Source organism: Schistocerca nitens, unplaced genomic scaffold (genome assembly GCF_023898315.1).
Source record: "Schistocerca nitens isolate TAMUIC-IGC-003100 unplaced genomic scaffold, iqSchNite1.1 HiC_scaffold_376, whole genome shotgun sequence".
NCBI lineage: Eukaryota > Metazoa > Arthropoda > Insecta > Orthoptera > Acrididae > Schistocerca > Schistocerca nitens.
Window position 1 is genome coordinate 965,430 of NW_026045910.1, and position 21,262 is coordinate 986,691.

The 21,262-nt window shown below is 38.4% G+C and overlaps 1 protein-coding gene across 1 annotated transcript in view; it reads left to right on the forward strand.

Annotated features, from left to right (window-relative positions):
• Nucleotides 1-21,262, forward strand: part of LOC126229606 (huntingtin-like) — a 549,560-nt gene that overhangs the window by 64,223 nt on the left and 464,075 nt on the right. Inside the window, exons 6-7 of the mRNA XM_049942347.1 lie at nucleotides 113-294; nucleotides 16,738-16,930. Of these exons, the coding sequence (XP_049798304.1) occupies nucleotides 113-294; nucleotides 16,738-16,930 (375 nt within the window). The remainder of the gene's footprint in view (nucleotides 1-112; nucleotides 295-16,737; nucleotides 16,931-21,262) is intronic.

The window sequence follows — 21,262 nt, forward strand, 5'->3', positions numbered from 1 at the left end:
CCATTATTTATGCTAAAGTATTTTACTAGCTCAACAGAAAACAGTTTTATTGTTTGTACAATTTATGTGTAGTAGTTTCTTTTACTAAGAATGGTAATTTTACTTTTTGAAGATTGTTTGGTGCCTGTGCGTGAGATGCAACCAGTGCCCACTATACTTGGTGTTTTGGGTTGCCTTCGATCTATTCTTCCGCATATGGTTTTGAAGGAGGCAGCTGAGGACGAAATGAGAGGCAGTTTCGGTGTCAGATGTCGTACACACGAGACACCGATTTCAATTGATAGAATGATACAGGTTTGTTGACATCTTGTCCTCTTACCATTTCCAAGCAGCCAGATCACTTCATAATAAGAGTATGTTAGTTACACACACACACACACACACACACACACACACACACACACACAAAACACACAAATTGTGCAACTGCATGATCAGAAATTCTTCTATAGAGTAGAAGGAGTTGCAAACAGGTATGATTTCAGTGTTTGAAGTTAATTTTATTAGCTGTTAAATTCATGCGTCATGGGGGGTAGGCAGTAAAATATCTTTATGGCTGGATACCTTATTCCTTTTTGTACCATACTAAGGGTGAGTGATGGCCAGCGTAAATTACTACTTCTGTTAGTATTACATTTATGAATGTTATTGTTGCTTCCAAACTATGATTGATTGTTGACAACAAACTTTATAAAGAGAGTAAATGTATTGTGAGGCTGTTGTCAGTATATTTAGCTGCTCAAAGAGCTTCTGATAGGGGATTCTAGAGTGAACACCATATATAATCGTTATTACTCACTTCTGTAAAACTAACACATTTTCTGTCAGTCACATTTTATCCTGGAATATGATGCTACAAGAAATTAGCAAATGAAAACAGTAAAAGTAAGTTAACTTTTGATATGCAAAATTTGCAGTTCAGGTTCTTGTCAGTGTAAACACCTAAGGATTTGGAATATTCTGTTTCCCTTATTGATTTACCCTCATGTGTTATTTCTAATGGTGAGGTCAGAATTTGTGCAATAATATGTATTGTATCATTTTACCTAATTTAGTTACAGTCCAGTTGCAAAGAACCATTGTTAATTTCTGTTTACATTTTCAAGTACTGAAGTCACTTCATTAGCTTTGACTGCAATCCTTGCATCATCAGCAAATAGAACCATTTCTGCTTCTTGGATAACTCGTGAGATTATTGGTATATGGCAAGAACAAGAGCTTACCTAATACTGACCACTGTGGTATGCCTGTATTGATGAGTCCCATTCTGAAGATGGGGTTTTTGTGATTATGGATAGTTTGAACCCTGCGAGGCAGGAGATATTTTGTACGTTCACTTTTAGGAGTGCTAGAGAGGATTGAGAGTTGCTGTGGGGAATGTGATTTGTGTTGGAAGGAGGGTAGTCATGGATTAGATTAGGTAACATAAGGTAATGCTTGACCTCTTTCATGCAGTCATTCATTCATTTAATTCAAGGAGTCGTCGTTTGCAGTTTCAAGGGAATCAAGTATGTGAGTAAGTGTTCGTGGCAAGTTAAAACTGTGTGCCAGACTGGAACTCTTAACGTAAATGTGATGCCTTTTGCAGGCAGTGCGCTGCAACTTTCTATGTCTGTGACTGCCCAATGTACTGATTCAGAGCTTCACCTTGTCAGTTGTTCCCCTTGTGAATCAAATTTAGAAAAGGTAGAAGTATTCTTGTGAAATGGGTGATGGCAACACTTTATACAACTGGCCATGTCAAAAAGAGGAGAGGAGCACTAGTACATGGCAAATTTAGTTCATTTGTTAGCTCCATGTTCCATGGATGATGTTTAATGATGTGGGATGAGTCATTTTACATCCACATTATACATTCATATGGCTACATCCTTATCATCTACAATCTTTTGGAGTTATCAGGCTGAAACTCTTTCAGTCTGTTTTCTAATTTATCATTGGGTAAGTGATCAAACATTTTGGTGGCGGCAGTGTGAAATGCTTTTTGTGCTAAAGGGAACCTGTAATGAATGGGATTTTTTTTTATAGTATTGTAACTAAGCACATAATTGTTCCTTTTCATTTACATCTATTTCTACATACATATTCCACAAGCCACTGTATGGTGCATAGCAGAGGTACATTGAACTACTGCTAGTCATTTCCTTTCCTGTGCCATTCACAAATAGAGCGAGGGAAAATGATTCTTTATGCCTCCATATGAGCCCTAATTATCTCTTATTCTGTCTTGTGGTCCGTACATGAAATGTACATTTGCAGCCGTAGAATCATTCTGCAGTCAGCTTCAAATTCTGGTTCTCTAAATTTTCTCACCAGTGTTCCTTGAAAAGAACATCACTTTCCCTCCAGGATTCCCATTTGTGTTCCCATAGCATCTCTATAATACTTGTGTGTTGATCGAACCTACTGGTAATAAATCTAGCAGCTTGCATCTGACTTGCTTCACCAATGGTTGCTTTCGTTCTCCATCATTCCCTAATCTGAGCTTTGGCTCTGCCTCTAATGATTTTGTTGTCAGTGAGACGTTAAACACTAATCGCCTCCTCCTCCTTGTCTGAATTGCTTCAATGTTCATTTAATCCGACCTGGTGGGGTCCCAAACACTAGATCAGTACTCAGGAATGCAGTCTCCTTTACAAATTACCTACACGTTCCTAAAATTCTCCCAATAAACCAGAGTCGAACATTTGTCTGTCCTATTACAGTCATTACACTTGTTCTATTTCATATTGCTTTGCAGTGTTACACCTAGATATTTGAATGATGTGACTGAGTCAAGCAGGACAATACTAATGCTGTGACTTTACAGATCTGTTTTTCCTACTCCTCTGCATTAACTTGCATTTTTCTACATTTAGAGCTAGATGCCATTCATCACACCAACTAGAAGTTTTGTCTGAGTCATCTTGTATCCTCTTACTCACACTCAACGATGACACCTGCCCATACACCACAGAATCAATAGATAACTGCTGCGGATTGCTGCTCACCCTGTCAGTCAGATCATTTATGTATATAGAGAACAACAGTTGTCCTATCACACTTCTCTGGGGCACTCCTGACGATACCTTTGTCTCTGATGGGCACTCTCCATCAAGGGCAACATACTGGGTTCCATTATGTAAGAAGTCTTTGGGTCACTCGCATATCTGGAAACCTACTCTGTATGCTTGTATTTTTGTTAAGTCTTCAGTGGGGTACTGTGTCAAACACTTTTTGGAAATCTAGGAATTTTTAAATCTGCTTGTTGCCTCTCATCCATCATTCCCAGGATATGTGTGAGAAAAGAGCAAGCTGAGTTTTGCTCTTGTAATGCTTTCTAAATTTGTGCTGTTTTGTGGAGTAAAGGTTTCCCATCTCAAGGAAATGTATTATATTTGCTCTGAGAACATGTTCAAGAATTCTGCAGCAAACCAATGTTAAGGGCAGTGGTCTATAATTTTGTTGGTCTGTTAGTTTACCCTTCTTACACACATCAAAAAAAGTTTGGCGTCACCTCGGTTCCAAGAGTACCAGAACCTGTACCAAAAATTGGAATAGATATCAGCATAATTTCTGCAGTTTTTATTGTTCATGAAAACCACACATTGCATGTTGTACCACCATACAGCGAGAACTTCAGAGGTGGTGGTCCACATTGCTGTACACACTGGTGCCTCTAATACCTAGTAGCATGTCCTCTTGCATTGATGCATGCCTGCATTCGTCGTGGCATACTATCCACAACTTCATCAAGGCACTGTTGGTCCAGATTGTCCCACTCCTCAATGGCGATTTGGTGTAGATCCCTCAGAGTGGTTGGTGGGTCATGACGTCCATAAACAGCCCTTTTCAGTCTGTCCCAGGCATGTTCGATAGGGTTCATGTCTGGAGAGCATGCTGGCCACTCTATTCGAACTGTGTTGTTATCTTGAAGGAAGTCATTCACAAGATGTGCACCTTCCATGACCACCAGCAACGTATGTCAGCCCCACATAATGCCACCCCAAAACAGCAGGGAACCTTGACCTTGCTGCACTTGCTGGACTGTGTGTGTAAGGCGTGCAGCCCGACTGGGTACTGGCAGAAGTAAAGCTGTGAGTACCGGGCGTGAGTTGTGCTTCGGTAGCTCAGATGGTAGAGCAGTTGCCCGCGAAAGGCAAAGGTCCCGAGTTCGAGTCTCAGTCGGGCACACAGTTTTAATCTGCCAGGAAGTTTCACGTCTCTGACGATTGACTGGTTGAAGGCATATGCTACACTCATTGGTGAAGAGAACGTAATGCCAGTCCTGAGTGGTCCATTTGGCATGTTGTTGGACCCATCTGTACCGCGCTGCATGGTGTCGTGGTTGCAAAGACGGACCTCGCCACGGGTGTCGGGAGTGAAGTTGCGCATCATGCAGCCTATTTCACACAGTTTGAGACGTAACACGATGGCCTTTCTCTGCACAAAAAGCATTACTCAACTTGGTGGTGTTGCTGTCAGGGTTCCTCCGAGCCATAATCCGTAGATAGCGATCATCCACTGCACTAGCAGCCCTTGGGCAGCCTGAGCGAGGCATGTCTGTATCTCCTCCATGTCCAAACAACATTGCTTTGGTTCACTCCAAGATGCCTCAGCACTTCGCTTGTTGAGAGCCCTTCCTGGTGCAAAGTAACAATGCGGATGCAATCGAACTGCGGTGTTGACCATCTAGGCATGGTTGAACTACAGACAACACGAGGCGTGTGCCTCCTTCCTGGTGGAATGACTGGAACTGATCGGTTGTCAGACCCCCTCTGTCTAATAGGCGCTGCTCATGCATGGTTGTTTATATCTTCTTTGGGCAGGTTTAGTGACACCTCTAATCAAAGGGACTGTGTCTGTGATACAATATCCACAGTCGACATCTACCTTTGGGAGTTCTGGGAACTGGGGTGATGAAAAACTGTTTTTGATGTGTGTATATACAGGAGTCACCTGTGCCTTTTTTAATCAGTTGGGACTTTGTATTGAGGAAGGGATTCAAAAGTAAGGGGCCAATGTTGTAGAGTACTATGATTCTTGAAGTTTTACTGGCGTACTGAATATTATTCGAGGTTTTGGGTTTGCAGCCAGATAATTTTGACTTGCCACAATCGCAAAAAATGTTTTATCCTTACTAATGTCATACAACTGTATTCCGCCTGAGAATATAACTAATGTAATTCTGGTGGCACATCCATATTTTATGAATTTAATTGATCCAAAATTCAAAAGATTTTATGATATGGGATTGGAACTATATAAAAAGACTGTGAATGATCTAGATTTAAGAGGATTAGAAAACCTATTAGGATCTGGCTCTGAGGACAATGTGTTTTATGCTTATAGTAACAATGTATGGGAATATTATTACACTCTTCAAGATTCATTAAGTTGGTTAAACAAATTATTATTGTATCAATGTAATGATAATACTGTCAAAGCTACAGAATTTCTCACAAATTTAATTTCATGATTTAATAAAAATGGCTTATATGTTTGGCAAAATCATAATTATATACCTTCCAAAAAGTTAAATACACTGTGTGTAATAGGCCCTCCAAATAGTGGTAAAAATTGGTTTTTCGACTATTTAATATCATTAGCTTTAAATGTAGGACATATTGGTCGTTGCATCGACAAAACAAATCAGTTTGTTCTTCAAGATGCTGTAAACAGAAGAATAATAGTTGGGAACGAAACTTCATTGGAAGAAGGTTCATTAGAGTATTTTAAGAAAGTTTTTAAAGGTATAGCCTGTAACATACAAGTTAAATATAAAGGTGATTCCATTTTACGTTGAACTCCTCTACTTTTGATTTCTAATTCTCAACCAGTTGTTTGTAGTCATCCTGATGTTAAAGATATACGTGTGAAAACTGTTAGATGGAGAAAGTTTGATGAATTAAAAGATGCAAATAGGAAACCATATCCATTAGCCTTCTTCAATTTGTTACAAATGTATAACGTGTCATATTGAGGTGAAAGAAAGTCAATCCAAAATTGTATATATACTGCTTTTATTGTCATTATTGTACATTACAGATGATTTTACAATACATTCAATCAAAAGAATTATGCATGTTTCATTTCATATTGACCATTATACACAGATGATTCCTCATTCCTTGTCACATTTGCCATGTAAATCATATCCGATATTTGAACATTTGATACATCTGCTCGAGGATAATGAGTCTCTAACCCATCTGAATAAACAAAACATTCAACAATCACTTCAAATAACATTTAAGTATCTGTATATTTTGAAACATCACTGTTCAAACTACTGGTCTTTAAAGCGTAAGTAGGATTTATCCCTATATGAAGACTTGGTTCCACATTAGTATCATGCAGTCTAATATTATACCCACTAGATGCAATATCAGCTTTTTCAATCAAATCTTTATATCCCGATGAATCCTTATTTGTTACTGGACTAATGGCTGATACTAGCTGTTCTTGGATTTGTGCTGGTTCTAAAGGTGTTTTCGAAAAATTATCGCACATCATAAAGGGATTGTAATGCTTATCACCATTAAGTGTATATCATTGAGGCACACCTTGTTGAGTTACAGAAATGGGAAATATATCAACATTAGTAACTTTTGGAATTTTAAGAAAACCTAAAGTAGGGTTATATTCATAATTTACAACAACACTTCCAGTATGCGAATCTGCATCAACCTCAGACACACACGATTGTACACACTTCCAACCCCAATTATGTAAACCTTTATCTTTTGAGCTAGATACACATGCATAGTACTATTTCAAATTAGTGGGTTATCTGAATTGATGTGCGAGAACTGTAGTTAGAAAGGCGTCTTCATCATTTCTATATCCGTACCATGATTTCCATATTGGAAAAAAATTACGTTTATGGTCTATACTAGTTGTCTCCATAGGTGCAGAGCTGGCAAATTCAGTTGGCTTTACATTAACACCAGGAATTTTCAAATTGATACCTATACTGGTTAAGATATTTTTATTTTGGTTTAAAGTGGCAAGTTCAGTATCACTTGAATTTGTTGGAAATGCAATTCTGGGATTACAAGCAATTACTTTTACATCACAATGAACAATTTTGCTACCATCTAGCAATAAATCAAATTCGGAAGGAGTCATATACAAAAATGGTCTATCAACAGGAATTTCGGCCAAAGGAGTAATCATAAAAACAGCATCTTCATGAGTAATTGCTTTATATGCTAAACCATATGTGAAAAAGCGATGCACTTATACCTTGTAATATTTCCTGTATCTAATATTGATGGGGACGGTAACGGTACATCAGTTGTATTAGCAAAATCGCCCATTCCATTAGCTGATGGAGCTGCAGTTCCTGGAAGTGCTTTTATTGATTTTTTCGCACCAACATCCTTTTGCAATTGACCTGCATGTTTCCCTGATGCTGATTCCATTACACTACTATGTGTGTCAGAACCTGAATATGGAACTAATGGTGCAACTGGAGTATGATCCTCTTGTCCGTCTTCGGAATATTCGATCTCGTCGTCGTCGTGTTCAGTCGCAGCTTCTTCCGTTGATGCTAGTATCATACTGCCAGATGTTGATGGGCGTTCGTGATATATAGGCAAACCGCGATGTTCACGTGAGATTAGCCACTGTTCATATGCATAACGTTTCTGGCTTTCATGCATTCAATTCCAATTTGGACGTTCCCATGGAGGCCAATCATAATTCTGAAGGCAAGAAACGTTACTATTATTATCATAATATAATAGACAAATAATGTATAAAACAATGTAAATATATAAATATAATAGAGGGAAACATTCCACGTGGGAAAAATATATCTAAAAACAAAGATGATGTGACTTACCAAACGAAAGTGCTGGCAGGTCGATAGACACACAAACAATCACAAACATACACACAAAATTCTAGCTTTCGCAACCAATCCATCCACACATATACAGACACAAGCAGACATATTCAAAGACAAAATGAATATGAATATGAATATGTCTGCTTGTGTCTGTATATGTGTGGATGGATATGTGTGTGTGTGTGTGTGTGTGTGTGTGTGTGTGTGTGTGTGTGTGTGTGTGTGTGTGTGTGTGTGCGCGAGTGTATACCCATCCTTTTTTCCCCCTAAGGTAAGTCTTTCCGCTCCCAGGATTGGAATGACTCCTTACCCTCTCCCTTAAAACCCACATCCTTTCGTCTTTCCCTCTCCTTCCCTCTTTCCTGACGAAGCAACCATTGGTTGTGAAAGCTAGAATTTTGTGTGTATGTTTGTGTTTGTTTGTGTGTCTATCGACCTGCCAGCGCTTTCGTTTGGTAAGTCACATTATCTTCGTTTTTAGATATAATATAAATATATAAATTTACATATCTTGTTGTTTGGCATCAGGTTGTTTTGGATATAATACTTTGTTAAGTTTCTGTTCCACAAATGTTTTCAATTTCAATCCGTACTTTCCTGCAAAGGAATGCCAATTTCATGAATGACTCCAATCAATAGGAAAGTCAATTATGGCTTTAGCATCCAACTGCTGTACTCGTTGCTTAAATTCTTCTTCAGTAAAAACACATTCTCAAGCTTCCTTTAATAAGCGATTGTACCCAACGTCATGTTCTTCGGCAATGGCATCTGCTCCACTTCATGGTGCATCTATATTTATAGGGTTTCTAGGCCCAACATAGTCGCTACCTGGCAATGTTATTCCTTTATTTTTCACCCTTTCAACTAATTTCGTTGCGCCGTATGCTATTCCAGCACCTGCTAAAGCTGTTGCACCAGCAGTGCCAGCTATCTGACCTGTAGATAAAGAGGCGCTTAAGGCTGCGCCGTCCACTGCTGTTTCAGCCGCTCCAGATAAAAGCGGTGTACTTTCAATCGTATCTATGTCTATTGCTGTATGACCTTCCTCGCCATATTGATATGGATGGTGCTGGCGCAGTCCAGTATTGACTTCTTCTGTCAGCCTTGGCTCTAATTCAAATTCAACAACTTCGTCTAAATCGTCATATGCTGGATTGTGGCCAAATCTAATTTCATTAGCAGCATCTTGCCTACCAATTGTCCTTATACTGTTGCTCCTATTAACATTAAAATTATTCCCCCTTTCCGCCATTTCAATATCGTCCACTGGTCCTGGATATAACTTTCCACTGCCGTACTGTATTGAACTATGTTGTCCTGTGCTTAAATACTCATTTAACCATGACATGCTGACTAAATTACATTTACTAGTATCTGCATTTATACAGGTAAAAGAATAAAAATCTGTCACTACATGGCGCCATCAAATGAAAAATTTTATACGCGCCAACCTTTTGCTGGCGTGGGTGCTTGCCCAGATAATAGCTCTAACAGAGCTAATTATCTCAGCGACAAAGCGCCAGCGCCTTCCAGCCCTTTGGACCTTGGGGGACCCGGTGACCTAGGGGACTCATGAAACATGGCTCTAGTGCCGTTTCGTCTCGAGCCCCCTACTGACCCTCCACTGAGACCTTTTTGGGGATGTGCACACATCATGTTCGCAACTCTGCTGACGTGTATCACTAAACTGAAGTCACTTCAACTCAGTGAAACTGGCTTACTAGTGAGCTTTGATGTCATCTCACTTTCTGTATGGACGCTTCCTTACTCATCAGCAATAAGTTCAAGGCCATTATAACAGCACTTTTTCATCATGTCCTTTCCTCAACCTACTTTTCATTTATCAATGAATATTTTGAGCAGGCTGGTGATGTTGCCATGGCAGTCCTCTCCCCCCCTCTGCTAGCAAACTTTTTTATGGAAGACTTTGAGCAAAAGGCACTTGATTTCTCAGAACTTAAACTGAGAGTCTTCTGCTGATATGTAGGTGAGACTTTCGTTGTGTGACCCCATGGTGAAGAAAAGCTGTCACGTTTCTTGCAACATCTTAAGTCAATCCATAAGAAGATCCAATTTCTGATGGAAATAGAGTAGGATGGTTGCTTACCATTTTTGGACCTCTTGGTTAGTAGGAAAGTGGACAGGTCGTTAGGGCATTCTGTCTACTGTGCGCTCACACATATGGACCTCTAACTTCAAGCATCCTTTACAAACTACCAGCATCCTTAGAATGTAGGTGCACCGGGCTCATGTTGTTTCTGATGGAGACAGCCTTACAAAGGAGCTAGAACATCTACAGTTGGTGTTCAAAGATAATGGTTACTCTCTACATCAGATAGGTACAGTGCCAAGGGGGAAGAAACGTGACCACCCACTACATGAAGGAGATAGGAGCTTTTCAAGTCCAGGGTGTTCCTTCCATGTGTCTTCAACCTTTCGTCTAAAGTAGGCAGGATCCTAAGAAAACGTCAGGTTAAAGTAATCTTCCAGCCACTGGCAAAGATTAATGCACTTCTTGGTTTGCTAAAGGATGATCTGGGTCTGTGGAAGACTGCAATTTACAAAATTCCTTGCCAGTGTGGCAAAGCTTACATAGGTCAAACAATACGCAGAGTACATGAAAGGTTCATGCAATATGTCCTGCCCACTGCCATTTTAGAGTCCTAACCGATTGTATAATATTTTTTACTCCTGTTATTGCTCATGTCTCCACTTTTCTGTCGATCTTTCTTAGTGAGACCTAAAAATGACCTTTCCATAGCACTCTGAGCAGTTCTAAGTTTCCTTTTGAAAAATTCATTTCAAGTCCAAGTTTCACACCCATACGTTAAAACAGGTAGGACACACTGATCAAAAACTGTCTTCTTTAAGTAGACTGACATGTTAGATTTGAAAACTGTTGCATTTCTTCCGTAAGCCCTCCAACCCAGTTCAATTCGATGAAAAATTTCAGGTTTCAAATTCCTTTTTGTGTCGAGTAGTTGGCCCAGATAAACGTATTATGCACGATCGAAGGATGGTAGATGGATAAAATCAGTTTTAAAGTGGAGTCCCAGAGAAAAACGAAGACCACCAGCAAGACCATCTGATCGCTGGGATAAGGAACTCAGGAAAGTTGCGGGTTTCAACTGGCAGAAGACAGCAATGGACAGATATGCATGGAGACACCTCTTAAAAATGTATTTAATAACATAAAGAGGCTAAATCTTGTATAGATTGAATTAGCCGAACAGTAAATAAATTAACATGAAAGGTGAATTGAACGTGAGAACCACACTCGCCTTTCGCAGCCCATTAAGTCAGCCATAGCTGAGCATTGTATTACCACTGGACATTCTATGGATTACTCTGCCACAAAAATCTTGGCCACACTGAGATGCTTGTGGAATTCAGTAATTAAAGAATCTGTGGAAATACATCTAGCACAATATCTTATAAATCATGACAACGGCTTTCAACTGTACAAGGCTTGGGACCCAGTGATCTCTTTAATTTTTTTCTGAGAGAAAACATTTTATTGTTAAAGACACATCTGGCAACATCAGACATTTGTTTTCAGTGCTGTGAGTGTGCGTTCCAACAGAGGGCGGAAATGTAGTTTCACCTTTACGCATGTGCCTGTGCGCCACAGGTGGGACAGTGTTTGCAGAGGATGCGGATTTAGAAATGGTGTACTCCTGTGACTGCTGCCAGTGTGCATGCACCTTTGTGCCAATTTTTGCTGTAATGCCAACACTGTGAACTAGCAATCTCCAGGGGCGGACACTCGCTTGAAGATGGCTGGATGGTTGCCTGCTGAAATATTGTGGAAAGAAGTCGACATGATATGGCTACAATCCCAAAACCTTATAGAATGAGCCTAGATCATAGTTTTTAAAACTGAATTGGGATTCCGTCCAGACCTGATGACTTATTCGTTTTCAGTTCTTTCATTTGCTTCTTTGCGCAAGGGATGTCTATTACTATGTCCTCCATACAGGAGTCTGTGCAATTGTCAGATGTTTGTACGCTCCTCCTGTGTGAATGATTTCTTAAACACAAATTAAAAATTTCAGCTTTCTTTTTGATATCTTCTAATGCCCTACCAAACTTGTCAGTGAGTGACTGGATAGAAGCCTTCGACCCAGTTACTGATTGTATGTAGGGCCAGAATTTTCTCAGGTTCCTGGCAAAGAATTTTGCTAAGGTATGATAGTGGTAGTTACTTTATGCTGCATGTATCAGTCTTTGTACAGACACATGATACACTACTATCTTTTGCCTATCATCATTTGTGGGTTCTCTTTTGAACTGAGAGTGCAACAGTCTTTCTTACTGCAGCATTTTCTGAATTTTGTCGTTAAACCACAGTGGGTCTTTTCCATCCGTAATCCATTTGCTAGGCCCACGTTTCTCCAGAGCGTGATTTATAGTCCCTTGACACTGTGCCCATAATTTCTGTACATCCATCATACTGGAATTAAGTGACATCCATTTGAACTAAAGTGGATTATTTATAACAAACTTCATGTGGAAAAATCAAACACTGGAAAATCCCAGATGGAATAATGACAGTAATATGAAAAGGATAGATTGCCACTTGCCAAACAGCGGAGTTGTTTAGTCGCAGACAGTTACAACAAGAAAACTGTTAAACAAATAAGCTTTTGACCAAAAGACAATACACACGCACACGTACACGCGCGCGTGCACACACACACACACACACACACACACACACACACACACACACACACCACTTTCTCTGGCTGCTGAGGCCTAATTTGGAAGAAAGGCTTTAGGCTGAAAGCTTACTTTTTTTACAATATTTTTTTTTGTACCTATCTGTGACTCAACATCTCTGCCATGTATTAAACTTATCATTGATTTAGTATCTCCACATGTGTAGAACTGAATATGTTGTCATTTTGAAAGTGGAGAGAGAGAGAGAGAGAGAGAGAGAGAGAGAGAGAGAGAGAGAGAGAGAGAGAGAGAGAGAGAGGATTCACACCGTACCTCTCAATAATACTTCTAAGAACGTTATTTGGTATTTCTTCTTTCATGATGACAAAAATAGGGAGGAGGAAGGGAGGGAGAAACAGCCATGCAGGAGGAGATTGTTGAAGATGATAAAACTAATTTGTGGATGACACCACAATTCTGTGAAAAGAAGATTTACAGTAATTGGAAAACACTGTGACAAAACTGTTAGCAGCTGGGCACAGAATAATCAGCTTATAATAAACAGTAAAAAAAAAAACTATCTCATTAAGATTTCACAAATTCTAAACAAGAATGTGTGCATTCCATTTATCTGCAGCAAACAAAATTCTTAGCTTTATGATTGCAAAGAAGTTTAAAGTGAAATAAGTATATAATATATCTGATGCAAAATTAGCAAGACCAGCTCAGTAAAAGCAGGAAATCATGCCTGTCGTGTCTACTTTCATTCTCACGTTAAACATAGGATCACATTTTGGGAAATTCAAAAGCAGATATCAGTACATTCAAGTCACAAAAAAGGACTTTCATAATTACATCTGAGTGCAAACCTGGAAACTGTTGTAAACCACTGTTTGAGATACATGATATTGCACTTGTGACCCGTTTTTACATTTAGTGATTTTTCTGTTTCCCCTTCGTTTACTGCTCTCACGTCAAATGAAAACCAGACAGACTTCTGTGGCTGTGAGCTATCAAGTGAATTAAAATACTTTCACATAATTACGGAAGGTTAAATTATGTTACTAGTTTTAGATTTTATTTTATTTCCACCTTTTTGACAGTCAAGCATTAATCGCTTTGCAGAACAATGAAGTTATTTTTATCGGTTTGATAAATAAATTTGGCTTTTATTAAGCTTTCCTGCTGAGGCAGTCAATTTATTCCACACTATTGTCTAGTTTCAACTGTTCGCTGCATTTCAGGTGCATGTTAACATCTTCTAGCACATATGGCGTTATGCCATTATAAAGAACCAAACATGATATAATACAATACTGGTACTCCAAGAAAATGTACATCCCGAAAACCACACTGAACTGCTTCATATCTGGTCAAGGCCTACGTCATTGGGAATCTGGACATATGAATGTGCTCTTTAAGGCGATCTATGAATTATAATATGATTCACGAAATTCCGACGCTCTTGGAGTATCGTCTGATATCTTGTTTCTTTTATGACATAATGTAAGATCTCTTAATGTTTTACGTGTACGAACATACAGGCTTCCTACGTCACCATAGCTGTGCAAGCGCGGTGACGCCTCTTATCTGGTGCTTTCTGGCAACTGCTAAAATGAATCTATTTCTAATAGATCACAGGAAAATGTTGCCAATTGTTGTTCGGAAAGTGTTATTATCAAAGTAAATTTCCTTTTACACAAGATGAACTATGTGCAAGAATGTACAATGAATTTCTTAAATCACAGTGTTTGGTCTCTTTTAAAAGTCAACTCTTTGATGACGAGCCATTTAGAAGAATTTCGAGCCCAGAAGATCAGAGATTTATGTCAGTATTAAAAATTTTGCTGGCGTATTTGTGTGATGTATCTTAAAGTGTAACATGTGCTAAACAGATCAACATTATATGTGAAAGCTTAGCTTCTCTTGTAGCTTATTAATCTTAGAGACAAATATTATATGTGAAAGCTTTGCTTTTCTTGTAGCAACACTATGTATATTAATTTAAACCATTAACTTTTCCTGTTGGTGGAATTAAAATTTATACTTTCGTAATATGAAAATATGCAGCGTACATGTTGCTGCTCATCAAAGATCTTTCCAAAACGTGTTTTTTTCCCCCTGAATATCGTTTTCTAAAGTGCCGGGAAATTCTACGCTGCTGTATAAAACGATATCCTATCAGAGGATAAGTTTTACAGTTCCGAGGGAAAGTATAGTGTCACTTAACATGGCAAAAGTGTATTTTCACCCGGGAGGAAATGTATTTTTCACCGGGAGATCCAGGAAAAATCCAGGAATTTTTTTTCCTTGTCCGCATATACACCCTGAGTAAAGGAAACCACAGAAAAATTTGGAGTAGGAATTAAAGTTCAGGGAGAAGAAATAAAAACTTTATGATTTGCCGATGACGTTGTAGTTCTGCCAGAGACAGCGAAAGACTTGGAGGAGCACTTGAACAGAATGGTCAGTGTCTTGAAAGAAAAATGTAAGATGAACGTCAACAAAAGCAAAATAAGGATAACGGGATGTAGTCGAATTAAATCAGGGAATGTTGAGGGAATTAGATTAGAAACAAGACACTTAAAGTAGTACATGAGTTTTGCTATTTGGGTAGAAAAATAACTGTTGATGGCTGAAGTAAAGAAGGTATAAAATGTAGGATGGCAATGGCTAGAAAAGTATTTCTGAAGAAGAACAGTGAATGTATATTTAAGTCTTACGAAGTCATTTTATGAAGGTGTTTGTATGGAGTGTTGCCATGTATGGAAGTGAAACATGGACGATAAACAGTTTATACAAAAATAGAATAGATGCTTTCTAAATGTGGTACTGCAGAGGAATGTTGAAGATTTAGATGAGTTGGTCATGTAACTAATGAGGAGGTACTGAACAGAATTGGGGCAACAAGAAATTTGTGGCTCAGCTTGACCAAAAGAACGGATCAGTTGATAGGACACATTCTGAGACATCAAGGGGTCACCAATTTGGTATCGGAGGGAAGTGTGGGGTGTAAAAATTGTAGAGGGAGACCAAGAGATGAATATACTTAGCAGATTCAGATGAGTGTAGGTTGCAATAGTTACTCGGAGATGAAGAGGCTTGCACAGGATGAAGTAGCATGGAGAGCTGTACCAAACCAGTCTTTGGACTGAAAACCACGATTCAACACACAACACATCACCTGTTTATGGGATCTAACATTCTACACTCTGACCAGTAAAATGCCAGTTTTGTTTCTCCTGATGGTATCATCCTGAGTAGTCCCTGCGGGGGGATCCTAACGGGGCAATATTTTTCCTCAGGAATATTTTGCAAAAGAGGATAACATCATTAAGCCATCTAGTAGAGTTGTATACTTTCGAAAAAAATTACTGTCTCAGTCCCGACATTGCAATTTTTGGCTTGCTGCTGTCTCTATTGAGGAACCACAGCTTTGTCAAGCCTCTCCATTGATACCCTTGCAGATATAGTGTGGCTGTCTGTATTTCAGGGCTATGCAAACCACCCCACTTTGGCAGGGTCCATGGTTCATAGGGAATAGGTTTGTTTAATTTGACAAATACAGATAGATGACCCTTTATGCATCATCCAAACGAAGTGCTGTCTAAATTTTATCAAGGGTAATGACTTGTGGTGGCTTAATTGATGTAGGCATCTAGGACTTAAAATGTGGACAGAAAGCAAGAGTGTGATAAGCACTGTCAAAATAACACCACCGGACAAAAGTTAAGCTTCTTCAAATCAGTAATGTGCAACTCGTCACTATCCTTTATGGCTCCTGACTGTATTGTTAATGTAAGTTGCTACTGAGATGTATATTACTGTTACAAGTTTGAAAATTTGTTCCCCATAATCTTTTAGCTGTATAGTCTGCACAAAAGACGTAGAGTTTGTTTTTTTATTTGTTTTAAGTGTTTTTTTAAAATCCGTTTTATTTGTAGTTGGTTATGTTAACATATTTTATCTGAATGCCAATTAAAAATATGTAACCACTTCCTAAGCACAGGAAGAGCAATGTGATTCTCTTGAAGAATCATATATGTTTTTAAGCTTCCAATAAAACATTATGTGAAGAGAATATAATAAATTATTTTAATTGACTCACCTCAAAAGATATTTTATGAATTGTTTTTTGTGCAGTATGATATGAATGTATTGCGGTACAACTGCAAAGTAATTGTACTCAGTAATCTTTATTGTACTTGAAATGTAATTTATTTATGGTATTTTGCCTTCAGGTGTATGAACTTTGCCTGCATTACACAAACCACACAGACCATAATGTCATTAATGGTGCTCTTGAAACACTTCATCAGTTGCTGCAGGATCCACCAGATGATTTGCTTGCCATTTTGCTTTCCTCTGAAGGCATACGACGGAGCCACATACAGCCGAGTGAGTCTCTTGAGAAGCTGTCTCGCCGTTCCTTGAGTAAGTTTCTGCTGAACTTTGGAAGTGGGTTGAATGGTGGTTCCATTTCTGAAATTTCTTCGAAGTTGTTTATCCTTCAGCTGAACTTTTTACAGCATGCAAACTAAACTTCAACCAACTCCTGTCCTTACATCTCCTCTTCATTATAATATTTTCTCTCAGTCATTATTACTATAGTTCCTGATTTCCACAGCCTTGCCTTTTGATTGCATTTAGCTTCCTTTTTTACAGCCTTTTCCTCATCTCGTATTTGGTACTACACTTTGTCAGTATATATAATTACTTTGAATTGTCAGTGGTCTGTGTTAAACATTTACACTCATTTTCACAGTTCATTGTTTATTGCTTCTGCATTCCAGCGTGTGATTTCAATGCATGGTTTTGTGATTTGGTATCCCTCCATCCTTCATTCAGTGTCTCTGCTGTCTTTTGTACCCTCACTTGCTCTTGATTAACTGTTCATTTGTCGTGCTCTGTAGATCCCATGCAGTGGGAGCACCTTCAAAGATGTGGAATGAGTCAAGGTATACAATAACAAAAGACAACCATCTTGTAGAAGTTTAACAGGTCCACTAGATTGAACAGTAAACAATCAGTGTTGCTTCATAATATTTGCAGTTACTCCACATAAATGTAACAAACTGAATAGTAAGAAATTCAGATGCTTTGAAAATGTATTCTGCCACAGCCACTTTCATGGTTCATCTTGCAGATATTTGTTACCACAGTGGAAAACCTGTTCCACTCTTTCACAGTATCATGAAGTGACACATTATGCCCATACATTGTCAATATTTAATCGTTAAGTTTCTTCACTGATTTCTCTAGCAAATGCACCACATTACTAACAACAGTCACTTTGCTTCTTTTCACTGTTGCAGTGCTCCCAAGCCACACAACTCAGATTGAATTACATGAAAAACACAGAAATAAACTGCACTTCAGTTGAACACACACATACGTCAAATATTCACAGTATTTCTAGTCAAATGTGTTAAGTTAAAGAACTCCCCTTGTTTGTGGGAAACTGAAAAGTTATGCAGTGGAGGTATGAATGTGTTGGAGAAGACTTGTGCATATGTCCTGCTACAGCAACCAAATTTTAATTTTCACATTGTGCTTGTGACAGTTAAATTGAATGCCAAGATCTTTTTTTCCTTTTTAAGAAAAAGGAAAGAAAATACATTTTTTTCCATCACCAGGATATAGTGGGCTATTGGTCTATCTCCGGTAACCATGTCTTCAAAGGGCATTAAATAAAAAGCAAAAAATCTTGAGAAAACTAACTATACTTTTTACCATTCATTTAGAAACAGTGTATTAGGTATCATATGTAACTTTTGTATTGTGATTCAATTCCAGTTTGCCTTATTGTCTTTCTTATCAAGTACCTGTACTTCCTTCAAGTAAAGGATTTGGGACCACATAAATTGCCTGAATATGTACCTTATTTCATCCATAAATTTCTTCTCAGCGTATTTCGAGACATTTGGCATCCTTCCAGAAGTGTTACTTTTTTCTTGGCTTTTATTATGTGTTGTCATCATACTAACTAATGTTGTTCACATTTCCTATCACATCACAATCTCCTTTTATCTGAGCTGGGAGTTTTCTGATTTTTAATTGTAATAAAGATTTAAATGTTAGTATTAAGCTCAGTGTTGTGTACACTTATGGTTTATGTTCATACAGAATGCAGCTGACACAATGTAGCCATACTGTGTGTGTGTGTGTGGGGGGGGGGGGGGTCGCGCGCGCCCGCGCTCGCGCTCTAGCTCAAAAAATGATTTTGAATTGCCCAAAGCCTAGCAGAATTTTCAGTTCTGTTTATGTGTTGTTGATGACTCATCACCTTTACTGTTTGGTGAGTTGTTACCTTTACTCCTAAATTATTTAGTGTCATCTCAGTAGTTACTCTCTCATTGTGTCAGTGTTACTTATTAGGAGGAAATGGTTCAAAAAAAGTTATTATTATATTTGGCTAGGTTTTAAACAGTCTCCTACAGAATTACAGGTAATTGATAAAGATTGTACCAAACCAAATTGTATGAGACTTGTCCCATCTTAAAAGTTGAGTGCTATGAAGTGAGTTACAGAGGTGTGGTCAAGAGTTCCAACATCGCTTCAAATTTTATGCCACTTCCTCTTTGTACTATGGCATTTGTAAATAAATATGCACTCCTGTCAATAAAATATTTGTTAAACTGACGGTAATTGGAGAACCACTGTTCCTGTTCTATGTTTACGGCATATAAAGATGTTTCTTTTACTGCAGAATACAAGTCACATCCTTTCGTCTTTCCCTCTCCTTCCCTCTTTCCTGATGAGGCAACAGTTTGTTGCGAAAGCTTGAATTTTGTGTGTATGTTTGTGTTTGTTTGTGTGTCTATCGACCTGCCAGCGCTTTCGTTTGGTAAGTCACATCATCTTTGTTTTTAGATATATTTTTCCCACGTGGAATGTTTCCCTCTATTATATTAAGTTTAATTTTTGCCATATCTGTTAAAGAAATATCACTGTTTGTAATAGTCTTGAATCTGTATCATGTCTGTCAGCCTGCTGTTGTTTCTAACTACTTCTTTATGTTTCCCCTAGCCCTCAGTTCATAGAAACTTTCCCTTCCCTTCAGCAGGTATACATTTTCACAGTTTGTAAACTAAGGAAAAGGCAACCAGTCACCTACAACATGTCGATGCATTACAGAAAACTGCATTCACACTGAATTTCGAGCACTAGCTTTTTTTTTTTAGCATATGCTTTCACACACACAACCACACACTCCCAAATGTACACTCCCGTGGCCATGAATCAATCCACTATAGGTGAGTGGTTGCCTTTCTCTTATTTTATGTATTGCTCCACCCCAGAATTTCCATTTTGTCATAGCTGTTTCAGCAGCTGGTAAATAGATATTTCCCATTTGCCAGGGATACTGATAATCAAATGGAATTATTCTGCTCTTTTGCATCGAGCTAAAGCTTTGTTTGGCCTTGCCAGGGAGACATGTTCACGCTGACAAGCTGGACAGGAGTCAGGGACTGGGTGTTTTAACTTGTCGTATATAATCAAATATAGAAAAAAAGTATTTTTCATATAATTCTAATAAGAATTACATTGAAAAATCTTTTAATAAAATTTATTATTAAATGTTTCAGTTCCCATGTGAAAAAAATGAGTGATTTTCATTTAGTGTGTTTCTTTAATTCCACATTTCTCAGTTGAGTGTGAAGATTAGATTTCAGTTAGTAAATATGATTTTGTTACATAAAATAATCTAACATTTTAGTTTCTTAATGAACTACTTACTTTTCCGTAGTTGGTCATGGTCATTGTGAACTGATGTTACTTGTCAAACATGCACTGAATTGTAAAATTATTTAGGAATATGATCTTACGTTACTTACCCTTCAGTATGTTTTAGACCATATCTTACCATGAGTGAAATGTAGCTGAAAGTGCGAAAGAGTTTTTCAATTAGCATTGACACTCATATCCTTCTTGTATTGGAAGTAATTGTGAATTATTAAATGGTGCTAATGCTGTGGCCTCAAGCCAGTGGAATTCCTTGCATTTCTACCTGGCCACGAACACTCCAGGATAGGAAAGCAAGTTACTGTCAGTTCTTATAGGCCTGAGGTTGGATCCTAATGTGATTTCAGTCATCAGTGAACACACACCAAATGTATTTAAATCTTTTAATCAGTGTCATCTGTTAAAACAGCACATTCTTCTACTATGATATTGCAGTAGCTCACATCATACTTCATATATTTGTTTACTTATTTATTGTATGTTGACAGGAGAAATAATAGGCAACTATTTACAACAAATATATACATTTCTACACAGGTACGCACAATCTCAAGTTGGTAATGAATTCATGGCTCTAATGCCAGACTTGAAATCCAGTCAGAAGCTTCTGCAGATGAACTGTGAAGGTCTTCTCCATTCTGCCTTTGAATACTCTGAGGGAACATTCAAATGTTACATTATTTGCTGTTTGCTGCTATTTATCGCAATCACATTCAGGGGAGGTCTTCTATCCCCTTTGGTGTAACAGTGTTCCACATCTGGCCTGGTGTGTTCTGATCCGATTCAACATGCACCAGTGTCATTGGGGTAGACGAAAAGCTGGGAGTGTTGATTAGTTGGTGACGCTTCAGGGAAGATTGCTCCTGCCACTGATTGTTCCAGTCTTCTTGCGTGTTGAAGTTCCTGTCCTGCAGCTGTGCATCATGATGGTTTTCAAGACCTCTGTCACTGTGGTTTTGATGATGAAATTTCTGAATGGACTGATAATTATGTTTCTTTTTTTTTAAATTCTTGCCCACA